The sequence below is a fragment of the Protomyctophum bolini genome (genome assembly GCF_963924005.1).
Source record: "Protomyctophum bolini genome assembly, chromosome: 14".
Lineage (NCBI taxonomy): Eukaryota > Metazoa > Chordata > Actinopteri > Myctophiformes > Myctophidae > Protomyctophum > Protomyctophum bolini.
The window spans coordinates 7,316,276-7,333,714 of NC_137875.1; the positions used below are offsets into that span (position 1 = coordinate 7,316,276).

Consider the following 17,439-nt stretch of genomic DNA (forward strand, 5'->3'; position numbering starts at 1 on the left):
ATCCACAATGACTGGACAGACATAAACCTGTATTTAAACTTTGTATTTCTTTAACAACAAGGCAAGACAAAGGGGAAAGGGGAACTAACTAAAGGGAATCAAATCAATCAATCAGGTTAAAACCCATCCTAGTAGAGTAATAGGCAATGGCTTAAATGATACTATATGTGCAATCCTACTAGCCAAGCCCAGCATGCAAGTCCTATATGAGCGAGTTCTCAGAAGACCCTATCCTCGAAGCCAAAGGCACGTCTACATAGGTATGTGCGCTACCTTTCACCACCTCCTCCTCCTCCTCAAATCAAACTCACACCTCTCTCTCGTCTTCCTCCTCTCTCCTCTTCGGTGCGAGCTCCTCTCTCGCGCTGTAGCCGCACCGTTATCTCTGACGTGCACCTTACACCTTAACCCATTCTGAACGGGAACCCCTTTTGGTGTTAGCATCATGTTATGCTTTAGCTATTTAAAAATAGCAGATCTACAAGCTCATAGCGCGCCACCGAGTGGCGCGCTACGAGCTTGTAGGTCTGCTATTTTTGAAAAATCGAAGAACGACTGACATTTTTAGAATCTGATCTCGGGTCAGAATGGGTTAATCAGACCAGTGTGTTGTCCAGTGGAAACCTCGTATGAATCTGATCTCAGGTCAGAATGGGTTAACTCCCACATGCACGACTTTTCCTATGATGAAATATACATAAGCTGCCACACCAGCCTACACACAATACCAACACACGGCCCTTTTCTCTCCGTCTTCCTCCTAGCTTGGTCCTATAGCGCTTCATGACGCAGCATGGCGTCATAGCGCTTCATGACACACAGATGGATGTTATGTCATTTGAGGGCTTTGTCTGCCCTGTTTTCTGCTTCTTATAGCATCGCCTCTCCTATTGTAGAAATGTGACTAACCAATTTCCTCTCTGTCAACGCTCTTCTCTTCAGCCTGTCGTGCAGGTTTTCACGCTGACAAAAGAAAGAAAACGCTCTCGCACTCTTGGTAGACTCCAGTAAAACGTACTGTCACGAGTAGTACTGTCACGATTACACGTTTGACGATTAACTATTTCTTGCCATCTACGTTTTCGTATATATATATTCATACCCGCTGCCTTTGGACATTATCTGCCAGCTACGTACATATTCGTATTATATTTTATATTACATTTATTTCTGTTTGGCTTTTAGGCTTCATAATTAAAACGTGCACAGGGCAGTTACGACCTAAATATACCAAGAAATCATTGTCATTTTTATATTTTTCATACTTTTAAAAGGTACAAATAGCTGATCTACAAACTACAAGCTTGTAGATCTGGTATTTCTGCTTTTTTTTTAAATGCATGAACATCTTGGACATTATGACTATTATGACAAAATTATTGCGATTATCTCAATTATTCTGTAATAATTGTGAAACCACAAGTTGCACTCGTGGGTGCAATAAAATAAACATGTTCCACTGGAGCCCAACGTCGTGCGAGGTTCTTTCTTTCTTGTGTAAGTCGTCCTGTTTTTCTGCCTAGTGCCGTCCGGGCCTAATCCGTGTTTGGACTTTGGATGTGCTGTTCTTCCTCATCAGGTTTCTACTGACTGACAGGCTTCTCTGCATGAGCATGAACCAAATGTTGAGCCTTGGCTTCTCTTAATGCCATTCCTTCTCCCTCTACAGAACAACTGGACCTGGAGGGCCGGCTAGCTGAGCTCTGTGAACAAGTTAAGGTACTGTTGTCCGTAAACTGTCCCCACACGCCGTTCTATAATGTCATGATTGGTCATCTGAGGGCAGCTGAAACAAACAATTATTTTAGCCCATTAAAACATGAGGCTGATTCTACAAATGCCTTCTGAGTAGTAGATTTTTCAAAGATGTTCAAAAATAGCAGATGTACAAGCTTGCAGTATGGCACGAAGTGACCTGCTGTGACCGTGTAGATCTGAGGACCACTGGGTGTCTCAGACCCCGCTTTGAGAACCAGATGGCATAAAGACAGCCTAATGGAGGCCGAAACGTGACCGTGTGCGGGAGTCCCTTCATTATAAGAACCAGATGGCTGAAATATTAGTACCACCGCTGACTACAGAGTCACATGAGCACCACCTGGTGGCTGACTGTTTTTCTTTTTGCAGCAGAAAGGAGAGAGCCCGGACGAGCTGGCGGAGCTGGTGAACATGAACCTGGCCCAGCTGTGCTCTCTGCTCATGGCCCTGTGGGGCCAGTTCCTGGAGGTGGTGGCCCTCCAGGAGAACATCGCCATCATCCTGGCTGTGGAGCACCATAGACTCAGAGTGAGCACCCCCCACCCACTCTCTATTCACTTACACACTTAGTAGTACTCGCAGGGGCGAGGCTTCCCTCCCCCATCCCCTCCCATATTTCTCAGAGATATAGCTGAGGGGAGATTTCACCCAACACCATTTTAGCCATGAGAGATTCATCGAAAACACTCGTTTCTGGTGACTGATGTTGTCCTTCTATTACGTGAGTTGCCCGTGTTTTTGTCAATTACTTTATTTCATTTATTTTTAATATATTTGGGGGAAAATGAAAATAATGATCCTAATGAAAAAAGTAAAGAAATACGAAAACATCATTTTATATATTGTGCTAATTGTTGTTGGAAACAGGTAGCTTGTGTGGCACGTTCCTTTCACACTGTTTCACAAATCACTGAGGTTTTGGCCTAACAAAACCTTGCACAGTCATGAAATTAGTTCATTGATTTGGTCTGCATAACAACTCAAAGCAAAGCACGATCTTGCCGATCTGTAAATTGTACTGAATTAAGTTCTGTGTGTAACATGGTACCTTCACAGGTGAGGCGGTTCGCTGAGGCGTTCTTTTGTCTCGAACATCCAAGACCCACTGCACTGGCATATCAAGAGTTACAGTGAGTTGCATTTCTTTTGATCATTGCAACTGGATCATAGAATGAGACGTGGTAGAGCAAAGAACATTTTCTTCTGCCTTCATCTCAGTCACTGGCATTCTGTCACTGCATTGACATTATTCCCAGTATATATAATTGTATATATAATGAGAACGTTCTGTAAACGGTGGCCCCACATACGACTATCGTCGTAGTCATAGTTGTGGTGTGGACTCTTTATCGTCCACTTCAGTTTGGAAGCTTGGTGTGAGCTGCCCTTATCATGGGACCTCGCTGGCTGCTTTTACTTGTGCTTTCATGTGGGTCACACTACGTCCATCTTTCCTCGCAGCGCTCACAGCCACCAGATGATGACAAACGCTATCAAAAGCTCCAGCTACTTCCTGTCCTTGCCACCGCTTCCTGTGGAATGTGCGGATTTGGACGGTGACGTCAGCTCCTTGCCGATCATCTTTGAGGACAGATACCTGGATTCCATCACTGAGGGTGAGTTGGCACAACAAGACCTGGAACACATCTGTGTCACCTTAGCTTTTAACCACTTGAGAAAAAGATCTATTAGATCACAGCGGATGTTTTTACCTCAAATATGTGCTTCTGGGTCGGGTCCCTGGAACAATAGTTTTCAGATGGGCTCCGTGGCCAACTACAGATAATTCTGTGGGTCCTTGACATGAAAGAGTTTGAGCACCACTAGGTTTTAACACTGTCAGGATTTAGAAGACATTTCGTAGAATCTGGTCTCAGGTCAGGTCACACAATAAAACGAACGAATAAAATGAACAAACCATATGCCTTTTATTCATAATAAAAATAAAACAAATGCAGGTGTTTTTCACTTTTTCCACAATATCAAACTTTTGTCTGTAGAGTGTACAAATGGGACCAAGTGGTCCATTTGGCTTTTTAGAGCAGCGGCTAATGCATTTTGGCAATGGACAATAATGAACAATACTGATACGACAAAATAGATTCAATTGAATGATTTTAATTAGGCATCATTTATCAGCATTATCCATCCTACCGTGAATAAAAAGTATGATGTTATAGTATTTTTCAAGCCTCCAGCCCCCCCTGGAGATCCATCCCTGTTTAGAACCCGGTCAAGGAACCCTGAGGGTCCCTGGTCATCATAATATTATTTACATGCTGTATTTGTTTGTTGATTTTTGACCTCAGATCGCGACGGCCCGTGGCTGGGCATGCCGAGGACAGCCTCCGTGTCCAGCAAGACGGATAAGCCCGGCTCCAAGGAGGGCAGCGGTGCAGCCGCCAACCTCCCCAGCCCTCCCCCAGACGCCCGGGGCGTGCCTGCCATGGACACCGCCTGGCCAGAGGACAGCTGTGAGCTGCCGCCCAAGTCCAAAGGAAAGGCCATCAAGCTGAAGAAGAACTCCAAGGCCGAGAACTCCAAGAAGCTGACCAGGCAGGGCTCTAAAGACTCTGTGGTTCTGGTGGGCTACAAGCACCTGAAGGTCCCCCCCGCAGACCCTGGCACCACGTAAGCCTGGCACACTTATTCCATCATCGTTTCCATGTTTTTCATACAAGAATAAGCTGAAGCAACAGATCTACAATCTTCCAATGCGTCACAAAGGGACAAGTTGTAAGCTTGTAGATCAGCTATTTCCGCTATTTTATATAGCAAAGTGTAAAAAATAATGACTGCCAGTAATTTCTTTATATCTTAGTTATTTGTCATATCTGCGCTGTGCCATTTTTGAGTGGTGCAACCAGCTATGTGTGTCCCATGGTCCCAGAGTATGAAAATGGCGTTATAGCGTTTGTTCACCACCAAGTGTCACTGTTGCACAACCTAACACACAGACAGACACACACATACAGGCGAGGGATGAGGCAGGGCCGGTTCTAGGCATAGGCGAACTAGGCGGTCGCCTAGGGCCTCAACCACTGAGGGGGCCTCGTCACAGGGAGAAGATTATTATTTTTTCATGTATCCCTTACATGGGCTACTGGCCACCCCACCTAGCTTCTTAATTTGATCTCAAAGTGCACCAGATTGAAGCATTTTCATGGCAAATTTACAATTTTTATCCGGCGTGGCAAAGCAGGAGGGGGGGGGGGGGGCTCTGTATAATATGTTGCCTAGGGCCTCAAAAGGCCTAGAACCGGCACTGATGGTCGGGGGGGGGGTAGGACCAAGGGATTTGGGATTTGTTTATAAACATTTTGGTATTTGTTTATAAACATTTGTGATTTGTTTATAAACATTTGTGATTTATTTATAAACATTTTGGGATTTGTTTATAAACATTTGGGATTTGTTTACAAACATTTGGGATTTGTTTATAAACATTTGGGATTTGTAAGTCTCATGGGGGGGGTAGGACCACTACCAGTAGACCTGTAGTAAGTCTCATGGTCGGGGGGGGTAGGACCAAGGGATTTGGGATTTGTTTATAAACATTTTGGTATTTGTTTATAAACATTTGTGATTTGTTTATAAACATTTGTGATTTGTTTATAAACATTTTGGGATTTGTTTACAAACATTTGGGATTTGTTTATAAACATTTGGGATTTGTAAGTCTCATGGGGGGGGTAGGACCACTACCAGTTGACCTGTAGTAAGTCTCATGGTCGGGGGGGTAGGACCAAGTCTCATGGGATTTGGGATTTGTTTATAAACATTTTGGTATTTGTTTATAAACATTTGGGATTTGTTTATAAACATTTGGGATTTGTTTATAAACATTTGGGATTTGTTTATAAACATATGTGGCCCCCACCTAGCTTCTTAATTTTGATCTCAAAGTGCACCAGATTGAAGCATTTTCATGGCAAATTTACAATTTTTATCCGGCGTGGCAAAGCAGGAGGGGGGGGGGCTCTGTATAATATGTTGCCTAGGGCCTCAAAAGGCCTAGAACCGGCACTGGGATGAGGGCTTGTACAGCACAGCACCACTCACTTCAGACGGGTCTGATTTATTTTTATTACGAAGCCTTAAGTCGATCTGAAATGCATATCAAAGTTCCAAAAACACATATTTGCATTGGAGCAGATGGGGATAATCAAATTGTTCAATATTCTGTTATTAATTATTGGTACAGTTAAACTGCTTGTATATTTTCACAGAGGTACATGTGTACATTGGAAACAATAACATTTAGTTGGTATGTGATAGCAATTTGTTTAGATATTTGTACTTTATATTTGCATTGGAGCAGATGGGGATAATCAAATATTTCAATATTATTGATTTGATTGATTCATTATTGGTACAGTTAAACAACGTGGGAATAATCACAGAGGTACATTAGGAACAATAACAATAATTTGTTTAGATTAGTTTTATTTGATTTGAGTATGCCCTTCTTTCTGCTCCATTAAATGGTTAATTGCAATTATTTGTGTGACAATTATTAGTCAACTAAACGTGATAAATCGTGACAGCCCCGGCGCCAAGTCCAAGGACGGAGAAGCGCCTGCGTTGACCCAGGAAGAGGAACGGGACGCCCTGCTGGGGGGCGACCCCGGGAGCAATGTAAGGACCGACGCCAACGTCGCCAACTCTATACACGACGCCCCCGCCGGTGCCGCGGACGTACACGTACACGCCGCTGGACACGGTCCGACTGTAGACTCTCTCGCTGAAGAAGACACTATAACCACGACGGCTGCTAGTCAAAAAGGTCACCAGAAGAGCCTTATGAGCTTGGACGCACAGAATAGGCCTCAGGCAGGTACTGGGGCCGCCGCAGCCACGCACAGCCAAGCAGCACATGATGGAGCCGAGCACCACGTCGACCACTGTAGCAAAGCGCCCGCGGCGCAGCCCCCCGCCACCGGCCTTCGACACATCCAGGTGAAGCCCAGTGACAAGGACCCGTTCCAGGGCGACAAAGTCACAGTCCTCCTACCCTGTCGGACCGCCGCCGCGGCGCCGAGCAGCGAGGTTCCTGAGACCGACCTCTGTGACTCCGTGGACTGTGGTGGCGCGTCCAAGAGGTAGGCAATTATTACACAATCGTCTAATCGCGAATTGTTTGGTCATAATCTTCATAATCGTTTCCATGTTGAAAGGTTTTCATACAAACCTGAAATAGCAGATCTACAGCGTAAGCGAGTATAAAAATAATTATGTCAGTAATTTCTTTGTATATTTCAGTTATTTGTCGTATCTTCCCTGTGCATTGTTTTGACTACCAGCACCAGGCGAACATAAATGTATTCTTTATTCATATGTTCAATGCCAAAAACACAATTAAGTCCTTAACTCATTTTGGGGCGGGAACCCCTTTTGGTGTTAGCATTATGTTATGCTTTAGCTATTGAAAAATAGCAGATCTACGAGCTTGTAGGTCTGCTATTTTAGAAAAATAGAAGAACGACTGACATAGAAGCATAGCTTTTTCAGAAAACTGTCAGGATGTAGAAGACATTTTTAGAATCTGATCTCAGGTCAAAATGGGTTAATCGCAATTATTTGTGTGACAATTAATCGCCGACTTTAAATGTTGCAACGGTTGACAGCCCCAGCGAGAGGCCCGGCCGGCCGGGCCACGTCCCGCTGCAGGTGAAGGGAGAGTGCGTCAGACTCCCCGGCGCCGCCTCCTCGCGTCTCTCTGACTCCGGCATCGAGAGCGAGCCCAGCTCCACGGGAGGACCCCCCGGCTGCACGGGTCCTCACGGCGCGCAGCCCGAGAAACCTGGCCAGAGCGCCTCCTCGCTGCGTCCTGTCCAGCCCAGCACGGCGGTGGCAGTGCAGAAACCCAGCGGGGCGGCGGAGGGACTCTGTCCTGAGAGCACCAGTACGGTCAGCGAGGTTCAGTCCTCGCTGACCTCCATCAACTCCCTGCCGTCGGACGACGAGGGAGGAGGAGAGGGCTCGTCCTCGCGGGAGTCCAGCGGAGCCGAACTCCTCCTCCTCCGCAGCAGGATGTCCAGCGTCTTGGTGAAGGAACAGAGCGTGGTCTTCTCCGGGGACGTCCCCGTACCTCCTCCTCGGTCTCACCGCTCCTCCGCCCCGGCCGACCGTCCGCTGTCTCCCAAACCCGCCGCGGACTCTGAACCCGAGCCCAAACCAACGGGTAGGCCTCACAACGTTCATTATTACATAATCGTCTAATTGTAATTATTTGAGATAATTGCGATTATTTTCTCATAATCGTCATAACCGTTTCCATGTTGAAAGAGTTTCCTACATAAAACGAGCTCAGCTATTTTAGTAAGTACAGTATAATAACAATGAATACCGGTAGGTCAGTAATTTCTCTGTATATTTCAGTTGTCATATCTGCCCTGTACTGTGCATTTTTTGATTACCAGGCAAACAAATGTATTTTTTATTATTCATATGTTCCGATGTTCAATGCCCAAAACACAGTTAAATTGTGTGACAATTAATGGTCAACTTCCATTTGTTATGTTGACAGCCCTACCAACGGGTGTCACGGAAGACGAGGGAGCGACAACCCGAGGAACCCGCGGCGAAGCCCCCTCCAGCAACTCTGCCACCAGCAGCAGCACGGACCTGGTGAAGCTCAACTCTGCCACCAGCAGCAGCACGGACCTGGTGAAGCTCAACTCTGCCACCAGCAGCAGCACGGACCTGGTGAAGCTCAACTCTGCCACCAGCAGCAGCACGGACCTGGTGAAGAAGGGCATGGTGGAGAACTACTTTGGCTCGCGCTCCAGCACGGACGTATCGGAGATCAGCCCCTTGGAGACGACCGCTGCCGTCGCGCCGGTGACGGAAGTGGTCGGGCCGCCGCTGGAGGAGGACGACGACGACGAAGAGGGGGAGCACGAGATGATCGAGAACGGCTACTACGAAGAGGGCGACGGCTACGCGTTCGTCAACGGCGTAGCCGATGACGAGGAGGCGGCCGAGGGCGACGCGGCCGCTGTCGCTGCAGTAGACGCCAGTCGCCTGCTGTTTGAACAGCTGGGTCTGGGTTTCCTCCAAGAACCGAGGGAGCTGTTACCCAGAGCCCCCATCTGCTCCGCCCCGACCCCGGGCAGTGGCGCTGGCTGCCGGCAGACCAGCAGGCCTTCCTGTGCCTCCGTCCCCCTCGAATCGAGCGTGCGCTGGTACGAGAGCGTGCCCACATCGCAGATGAAAGCGTGAGTCTTTTTATAAAACACTTTTATCACACTGCATGCTCAACCATACTCTGATTACTTCAGGTCACCCCCTCCCCGTTTAAAATCATGGCACACATCCCAGTTTGCAACAAACTACCACTGCATCTCACACAGGGATTTAGGGTAATGCACTGGAATCCATTTGGTAACATAAAGAGCCTTCAAATATGCTTGATGCTTGAACACACATTTGTCAAACATGTGATTTGATACTCGGGGCATGTATGTCTAAGCCTGTTTGTCTGCAATCCTGTAAACCCTGTAAATAATTATTTTTGCATAGCTTATACAGTGGCTTCTATATATATATATTGTTGTGACTGTGCTCTCCCTCCATGGTGTGGTTCAGTTTCGTCCAGGCCAAAGAGGAGCTGAAGCAGCTGAAGCTGCCTGGTTTCCTGTACAGCGAGGTGGCCGAGCTGGCGTCCACCGTGCCCTACTTCAGCGTGGACGACGACGACGGCTGCTGCGACGAGGGCATCCACCTCATCGTCTGTGTGCACGGCCTGGACGGTAAAGAGACATGCATTTAACCCTGGAAACACTAAACCCGGGGGATTTTCACCCGGACAATTATGTTTTTGTGATTTTCATAATGTTGCTGAATCTGATGCCTGAGGTGGGTGGTTCTTTCAGTACCTTCATGAAAGACCCTTCATCATAGAAGTTCCCTGCCCTGTTCCCTTATTTTCTCGGGTGAATTTCACCTGATAGACCTTTTTTCACTGGACCAGGAATGGGTGGACCAAAGGAGGAGTTCCCAGTTTATTTATTTATTTTAGGAATATTAAAAAAATAATATCCACATATTTCACTGTGATTTTGCCCCATGATATCTATTTTTCGTTCTTTTGTGGAATTTCATGATGAAATATTAAAGAGTACCTCATATTTTTATGGGTAAACCCGGGTTTTGTGATGGTCAAAAGTTGGGTTTAATGTTCTAGGAGGGTTAAGTTCTCAGTTGCCATGACTGATTTCCCTCATTTGAATTCCATAAAACACCACCCCTTGAATTACACTGTTAATTTCTTTCTTTTTTTCCTCTCTTTTTTTTTTGTTTTCAGGCAACAGTGCAGACCTGAGACTGGTGAAGACATATCTGGAAATGGGACTCCCTGGAGCTCGCATAGACTTCCTCATGTCGGAGAGGAACCAGGTAATGAACTTTGGCCACAAATGACTACACAGACTCAAGGAATTTACCCAGTGGAGCAGTCCAATAACCTCCAATAACCTGTATGTTATTTGTCTTAATTTCTTTGACAGAACGACACTTTTGCAGACTTTGAGTCAATGACGGACCGGCTATTGGATGAAATAGTTCAGTACATCCAGATATACAACCTCACAGTGTCAAAGATCAGGTAAGATGTCCTATCCATGTGTGTAACTGTGTATAGTAAGAATACTTGCGCAACTAAGTGCTGTTATGTGTACATACTGTTACTGTATATACCTAGTGCAAGCTTCAACCCTGAAATGCCAGTATTACAGTAAATGTCGCCCTCTAGTGGACACGCCCATCTGTTTGTTCAATCAGAATCACTTGCCTCAATAGTTGTTTCCCCTTCTGGCTGAGAAGGGGACTCCTCTGCCCAGGTGGGCGAGGTTCTAATGCCTAAAGACTAACCTCACAGAGAGTATGCCTGAACCTAACCTCCAAATCACGCCCACCTGGAGGAAAACGCTCGTAAAAGAGAGAGTCCAGGCTGAAAAGAGAACCCACTGTCGGTACTGCCATACAGCAAACTGAAATGTCCTGTGGGTCTCAAAGTGTGGTCCCCTCTGTGTTCCTTGAGGCGGTTCCAGATGGACCCTTTACAGCTCTGTAACGAGTCTATCAGAGTTATGGGGGCCTTTGAAATGAAAAACAGTTTGTACGTCTGGTATGTCCTCCTGCAGTTTTGTGGGTCACTCCTTGGGGAACCTCATAGTTCGATCGGTGCTGACCAGACCCAGGTTCAAGTGTTACCTGAGTAGACTGCACACCTTCCTGTCCCTCTCTGGACCTCATCTGGGCACACTGTACAACAGCTCTGCTCTGGTCAACACTGGTAAGTGGCATGAATTATTATCGTTGTTGGTGTTATATATTTTGTGCAGTGACCATGATCTCATGCCAGTTTTGAGTGGGCCGGTTCTGGAGAACTGCTCATCTAATCGAATTCCTTGGATGCTAGAGGAAATACACCCGCAGGGTTGATTTTTGACAGTAATGTTTGATTTTGTTTTTGTCATACTCTTTTGAATAAATTTCCATTTAGTTTTTGTCATATTTTAGTCATAAAGTAGTTGTAGTCTGCGTTTTGATTTTGACATAAAAAATGTGTTTTGGCTGGCCTCGATGTCGTCGTAATGCCTGATTTATACACTTGGTTGCATGCTGAGAACAACCAATATACAAGCTCACAACGTGTCGCAGTGTTGACACCTTGTGCATTTGTAGATCTTTTATTTTTAGACAGCAACCAAACATAAAATGACTTGTCTCTTAGTTCTACTGGATCTGTTCACCACTCGTTTCTCCCCAACATTTTAGTCTAGTTTTTATCTGTAGGCGAAATAGTCTATTCTATTTTTGTCTTAGTTTTAGTCAATGTAGCTTAGTTTTTATTTCGTTTTCGTCAGTGAAAAAAGGCAGTCACCGAACATTTTTCGTCATAGTTTTAATCAACAAAATCAACACTGTACACTGAAGTTAATCAGATGAGCGGTTGGCAAGATACACACGTTTGTCATACATGGCCACTGCGAGTGTTCCAGGCGGTTCCATAGACCAGGAGAGACATGGATGACAGCAACGTTTAATGATTTAAATCCAACCTTGATGAATAATTGTTGTTTTCTTTTGTTCCCAGGCCTTTGGTTCATGCAGAAGTGGAAGAAATCCGGGTCACTCCTCCAACTGACGTGCCGGGACCACTCTGATCCTCGTCAAACCTTCCTCTATAAACTCAGCAAGAAATCTGGTCCGTCTTTTTTCTAACTAATGGACACACATCAATGTGCTAAAGTCGGTTGAACTGTTAATAATATGTATGTTTTCTGTTTTTTTAAGGTCTGCAATTTTTCAAGAACGTGGTGCTGGTGGGTTCGCTGCAGGACCGCTACGTCCCCTATCACTCAGCCCGCATCGAAATGTGCAAAACTGCATTAAAAGACAAACAGTCAGGTGAGTTGAGGCTAGAGTGGAGATTCCTCATATCAGATGACAAACTGAATTATATTTATTTTATTCAGTGGTGTAATGGTGATTTTCTTTCGCCCACCGCCAGTAAACCTAGACCACTGGGTACTTGGTGCGTCTTGGAAAGTCTGGCGATGCAAGGTTAGGTGTGTCTTCTCTTGAATCTCTAGGGGAACGCGTTCTAGCGTGCATGCACATGCACTGTTCTGCTCCGTACCTGCGCGTGCACGTCACATTATTTATTTTTAGTACCACGCCGTGGTGCTGCGTTCTACGAGCATGACGCCACTGCTGTAATATAGCTACAAAAAGAGAACATGTGGTGTTTTCCTACTGTTTTAGCCTATTAACCACCCGTAAGACGCTCTGAGGCCGAGAAGTGACCTCGCCCTAAAGGTGCACGCATCCGGCGTGTGACGGCGGACGGCAGACTGCTGGGCGAGCACTGGCACTTTGGCATGGGGGGGGGGGGGGGGGGGGGTCAGATCAACATGGAATGAATTATGTACTGGCCATATATGGAGCGTGTCTTGAGTGTACAGGGTTTGATGAGGTCAGATCAAGATATGGAATGTCAGAACAGGCCCCCCCAACAAGGACAGGTGGGGAAGGATAAACATAATGGAATGTCAAAACAAGTCAACTCCATATATGGAGATCTAAGGGTTTGAGATTTGAGGTCAGATATAGAGTTGCTTATGCGTCGCATAATGCGACACATTGTGTAATTTTCATGTAATGAAATGGTGTAGCGTGACATATCTGATATTTTGGATATCGTGATATGGCCCAAGTGTTGTCTTTAGCTAGTTCAAGGCCTAAACCACACCAATGCATCTAGTCGCAACAAAGGACATGTCACAGCAATGCAACTCCTTGCAACTGCCATTGGGGATAATGGTTGCATGCAACCACTCGCAACCGTTTGGTTGCAAGAAGTTGCATGGCGAATTTTTGGTTGTGGTTTGGGCCTTAATTAAGCTCTATTTTATATTTTCAAATGAAAAGGGGAAAAAAAGAAGAAAGCTTAATCAGCTGATCTACAAGCTGTTATTTAAAAAAAAACAATTAAAGTATATCGCCACAATATCATCACAGTATCAATATCGAGGTATTTGCTTAACAGATATCGTGATGCCAATTTTTTATTTAGTCTGTATCGCCCAGTCCTGTTTTCTTGCATGACACTGACGCGACTGGTACAAAAGCAACCCCCGCTTTCTTTCTTCACGTTGCACTCACGTGTGCAACGCCAGGTCCCGTATACGCTGAGATGATCGAGAACATTCTGCTGCCCGTGCTCCAGAACAAAGACTGTAACCTGGTGCGCTACGACGTCATCCACGCCCTGCCCAACACGGCCAACTCCCTGATTGGCCGGGCGGCGCACATCGCTGTCCTCGATTCCGAGATCTTCCTGGAGAAGTTCTTCCTGGTGGCGGGCCTTAGGTTCTTTCAATAAGCGGTGGCGGCGGCGCGTGTCAAAAAAAACAAAACTCAAGTAAAGCCTATTTTATGTCCGGTTGTATGATGCCGCCACCTCTGCGAAAATATCAGACCTACAAGCTCACGTTGTGAACTTGTAGGTCGGATATCTTCTACGTGCAACAAGGTATCTTAACGGCTTAAGAATGTGGAGCTATTACCTCACTGCATCTAAACCTGACTGGTTATTGTATCTGTGGGTTATCACTTGTCTATATAGTATATAATTTGCTTCCTCATGGAAGAAACAACAAAACAGTCAAGTCATTTCCTTTTTATTGGTATATTAGTGAATATGGAGTTCTTCATTTTTATTTTTATACTGCCATTTTTTTCTAAACAATTGTTTGTTGATTTCATATGTTGTGGAAATTGTCCCCCCCCCCCCCCCTCGTCATAAAGGTATATTATTGTCAGTGTTATTTATTAATGTTGAGGGATAGTTCACCGGCAAAATGTCTTTTTTTCTCCTATCGATTACTCACCCCATGGAGAGTTGAATTCATGGATTCTCTTTTGGGGGTTTTTATCGTATTCCTGAGCCAATCATTTACTGACCAGCAGTGGTCCCCTATGGAGACACAAATGAGACTCTTTGAGGAACTACAAAGCAGTCTCTTTGTGTCTCCATAGGGGAACCGTGCTGCTGGTCATAATGTTATTGGCGCGACAACAACTAAAACACATCCATGAATTTAAGTCTCCATGGGATCAGTAAGCGATTGTTATTATTATTATTATTTTTGGACTATCCCTTATTTTTGTTTCTCAATCAACATATCCTTTTAAAAGAAAAATACGTTTAGATGCTGAACTGGAACTGTAGCTGCTAAAAATGGGAGATGGGGTTTTCGATGAGCTGGCCCAAGTAAAGTCTGCACATGTCATTGGAGGACAAAAAGAAAGTTTCCACAAAATAGATGACACTGCATTGATTTGTACCACACGACTGCATTTTACAAAGATTTTTGTACGGAGAACGTCGGCCATTTGTACAATTTTACTTTTGTATCAACAAATTTTTCCATTGTTTTTTAAAAAGGCACGGACTGCTGTCAAAATAGGGGTATATATACACAGTAGTTGTTCAGATTTCATCGCCTTGGCTTTCGGTCTTGATACCAAAAGCCAATGCTGTTTCCCTGCCATCGCAGTGTGTTGTGCACAAACCTTTACCCCAGCCTGGTGTTGGGAGAGGAAGGCTCTGCTTCCAGCATGACATTTTATTATCATGGGGTTTTAACTAAGTCAGGGCCATTGTGGATCAAGAAGCACATGGTGGTTACATTCTCATAGTGGGGTGCAAGCCGGGGACCCTCAGGGGTTCCAAATGGACCCCTAAAGGAGTAGTTCACCCACAAATAATCATGTTTTTGTCACATTGTAAGGCAATATTTTGATGACCAGCGGAGAATCAAAGAGTCCCCTACTGTGTCTCGTACCGACCAATGACCCGGTCATCAAACTATTGACTCAGGAATGCGACAAAAACACGGAGGGCTTTTTTGGGGTTAACAACTGCTTTTAACAGTCCTCTAACTCCACGGTCCTACACAGATTGACCTCTACCTATGGGTCCATTTGGTTCCACTTGCAAGCTCTGAGATATGAGGGTCCTGGAAATAACGGTTTGAGAACCACTGGGCAAGTATTTGTTTGGTGTCTGTCATTTGGGGATTATTTATGTGTTTAAACTGGAAAGTATTATTTTGAATAAAAAAAAGGTATAATTTCCTGGTCAGTGATGTATACATCATGACACTACCATTAAATATGCATTATTATTACGGTGTTTGTGATGTTTTTTTAATCCCTTTTAGTTTGCAGCCTATAGTTTCAAAATGTACTGTCATTTATTGTACTGTTGCATTAACTTTTTTGTTATCACAGCAATGGTTATACATTTATGCAGGGCAGTGGATGTCATATATTTTTGTTTGTTGTGATGTCGCATTCCTATAAGCCAATAATTTGATGACCAGCGGAGTCTCCTACTGACCAGCCATCCAGTCATCAAATTATTGGTTTAGGATTGTGACAAACAAGGCTTCATGGGGTGTGTAATTGATAGAACATAAGCATTGAGGCATCTCTGGTATGCACATTGGGCATGCTTCCCAAATCCCACCGTAGTTCACCCAAAAAATTACTTGCTATCACACACCCCATGAAGCCTTGAATTGGTGGATTTTGCTGAGCCCATAATTTGATAACCAGCAGGCAGCAGTGGGTTCCCTATGGAGACACAAAGACTCCTTTGTGTCTCCATAGGGGACCACTGCTGGTCATCAAATTATTGGCTCAGGAATGCGACCAAAACGAAAAACCCATGCCTTCATGGGTTGTGTAATTGATAGAAAATAACGGTCAGAGCTTGAGGAAGAGCCTTGTTGTGGCTCGAAAAACGTTACTAAAAGTAGTGCATTTCGATTTGACCAGCAATACTGGTGTGCAGATTTTTATTCTATGCACTGTTAAGTGTTTAACTTCGTCTGGTACTCTGGGCGTGCCTCTTCTTTCGGTTTATCGGCTTCTCTCTGAGATTGATAGAGAATAAGTTAACTAAGTCACTTTTTTATAGGGACAACTTGCAAGTATAGGCTATGCCCAAAGTATGTGCATATCCGAGATGCTTCAACCAACAGAAGACCAGATCATCGGTGATCTTTCACAAACTGCCTTGTGGAGATCCTGCACTTCTGCGGTTGTGGCTGGCCGCTATGAACATAAACGACGTGGAGTCGCCGGGAGTGAGGAACTGCTTAATTTCACGGGATCTGCGCGTGTGTGGAGACCACTTTTCTCCCGACGACTACCGTACGATCCCGTCCAGAGGACACCAGAGATCAAAGCTTCTGAAGTCGTTCGCTGTTCCGTTGACCTTTGTCGTCCCTGCCGGAAGTGAGCCACATCACTGCATGGCGGTAAGTTGGAGTATTGGATGTATGTGATTTTGGCATGTTTCACTCCCACACACAACTCTATTATAGATTATTCTTTTTACATAGTTTGATTTTCCACAAGTTATATTCCTATATCATGATATTCTATTTTGTGTCCCTGACATTGCTGTCCACCCTGTCATTTGGGTGTAAACTGCATGGCCCTTTAACATGCCACCTGTTAAACAAGAACGCTGCATGTGCAGGTGCTAGAGATATGGAGATAATTGACTAAATACACGTTTTGTGCCAGAACTTTCACATGGATATAAAACTAGACCATATTTCACTCCACGTCTTTGGAATTATTTAATGGGTGAGTACAAGCATTTATCACATTTAGGCCGCCATGCTTGCGTCCGAATAGAAAGTAATTACGACCGTTCTATGGCTCTTGTATGTGAAATACTGTATGAAACAAGAGCCAAGGACAACAAGGCTAAGCAGTTTGTAGGGGGGAAAAAGCACATCATTTTAAACCTTATCTTGTCACCAAAATGTTACAAAATAAAATATTTGAAAAATTGTCTTAGACTTAAAGTGCAATTTTGGCACTAGGCTATATCAAGGCCTTTGTCATATTTTAGTATGATATCCTTAAATGCACAAGGCACCCTGCACTTATTTCCTTAATACCCACAGTGCATTGCACGACACATCCACAATCACTCCACCCCTATACCCAGGAAGCAGGAAGGAACAGTTTTTTGGAGCTTGAGTATTAGTATAGTAATATCAGTAGTAGCTAGCAACAGTAGTAATAGTAATAGCAGTAGTAGTACTATCAGTAGTAGTACGAATGGTAATAGCAGCAGTAGTATAG

At 44.8% G+C, this 17,439-nt stretch overlaps 1 protein-coding gene across 4 annotated transcripts in view; it reads left to right on the forward strand.

Moving 5' to 3' along the window:
• Positions 1-15,435, forward strand: part of fam135a (family with sequence similarity 135 member A) — a 38,289-nt gene extending 22,854 nt beyond the window's left edge. For 2 of the 4 annotated variants that reach the window (XM_080781429.1, XM_080781432.1), the window contains 16 exons: positions 183-260; positions 1,670-1,719; positions 2,128-2,286; positions 2,815-2,888; positions 3,220-3,374; positions 4,068-4,389; positions 6,279-6,860; positions 7,386-7,942; positions 8,288-8,978; positions 9,349-9,512; positions 10,067-10,158; positions 10,269-10,366; positions 10,905-11,056; positions 11,861-11,971; positions 12,061-12,174; positions 13,446-15,435. In XM_080781429.1, coding sequence (XP_080637555.1) covers positions 183-260; positions 1,670-1,719; positions 2,128-2,286; positions 2,815-2,888; positions 3,220-3,374; positions 4,068-4,389; positions 6,279-6,860; positions 7,386-7,942; positions 8,288-8,978; positions 9,349-9,512; positions 10,067-10,158; positions 10,269-10,366; positions 10,905-11,056; positions 11,861-11,971; positions 12,061-12,174; positions 13,446-13,651 — 3,605 coding nt within the window. In that variant the 3' untranslated portion in view covers positions 13,652-15,435. The remainder of the gene's footprint in view (positions 1-182; positions 261-1,669; positions 1,720-2,127; positions 2,287-2,814; positions 2,889-3,219; positions 3,375-4,067; positions 4,390-6,278; positions 6,861-7,385; positions 7,943-8,287; positions 8,979-9,348; positions 9,513-10,066; positions 10,159-10,268; positions 10,367-10,904; positions 11,057-11,860; positions 11,972-12,060; positions 12,175-13,445) is intronic. The other 2 variants (XM_080781431.1, XM_080781430.1) reach the window with 2 other exon arrangements.
• The last annotated feature ends 2,004 nt before the right edge of the window (positions 15,436-17,439 follow it).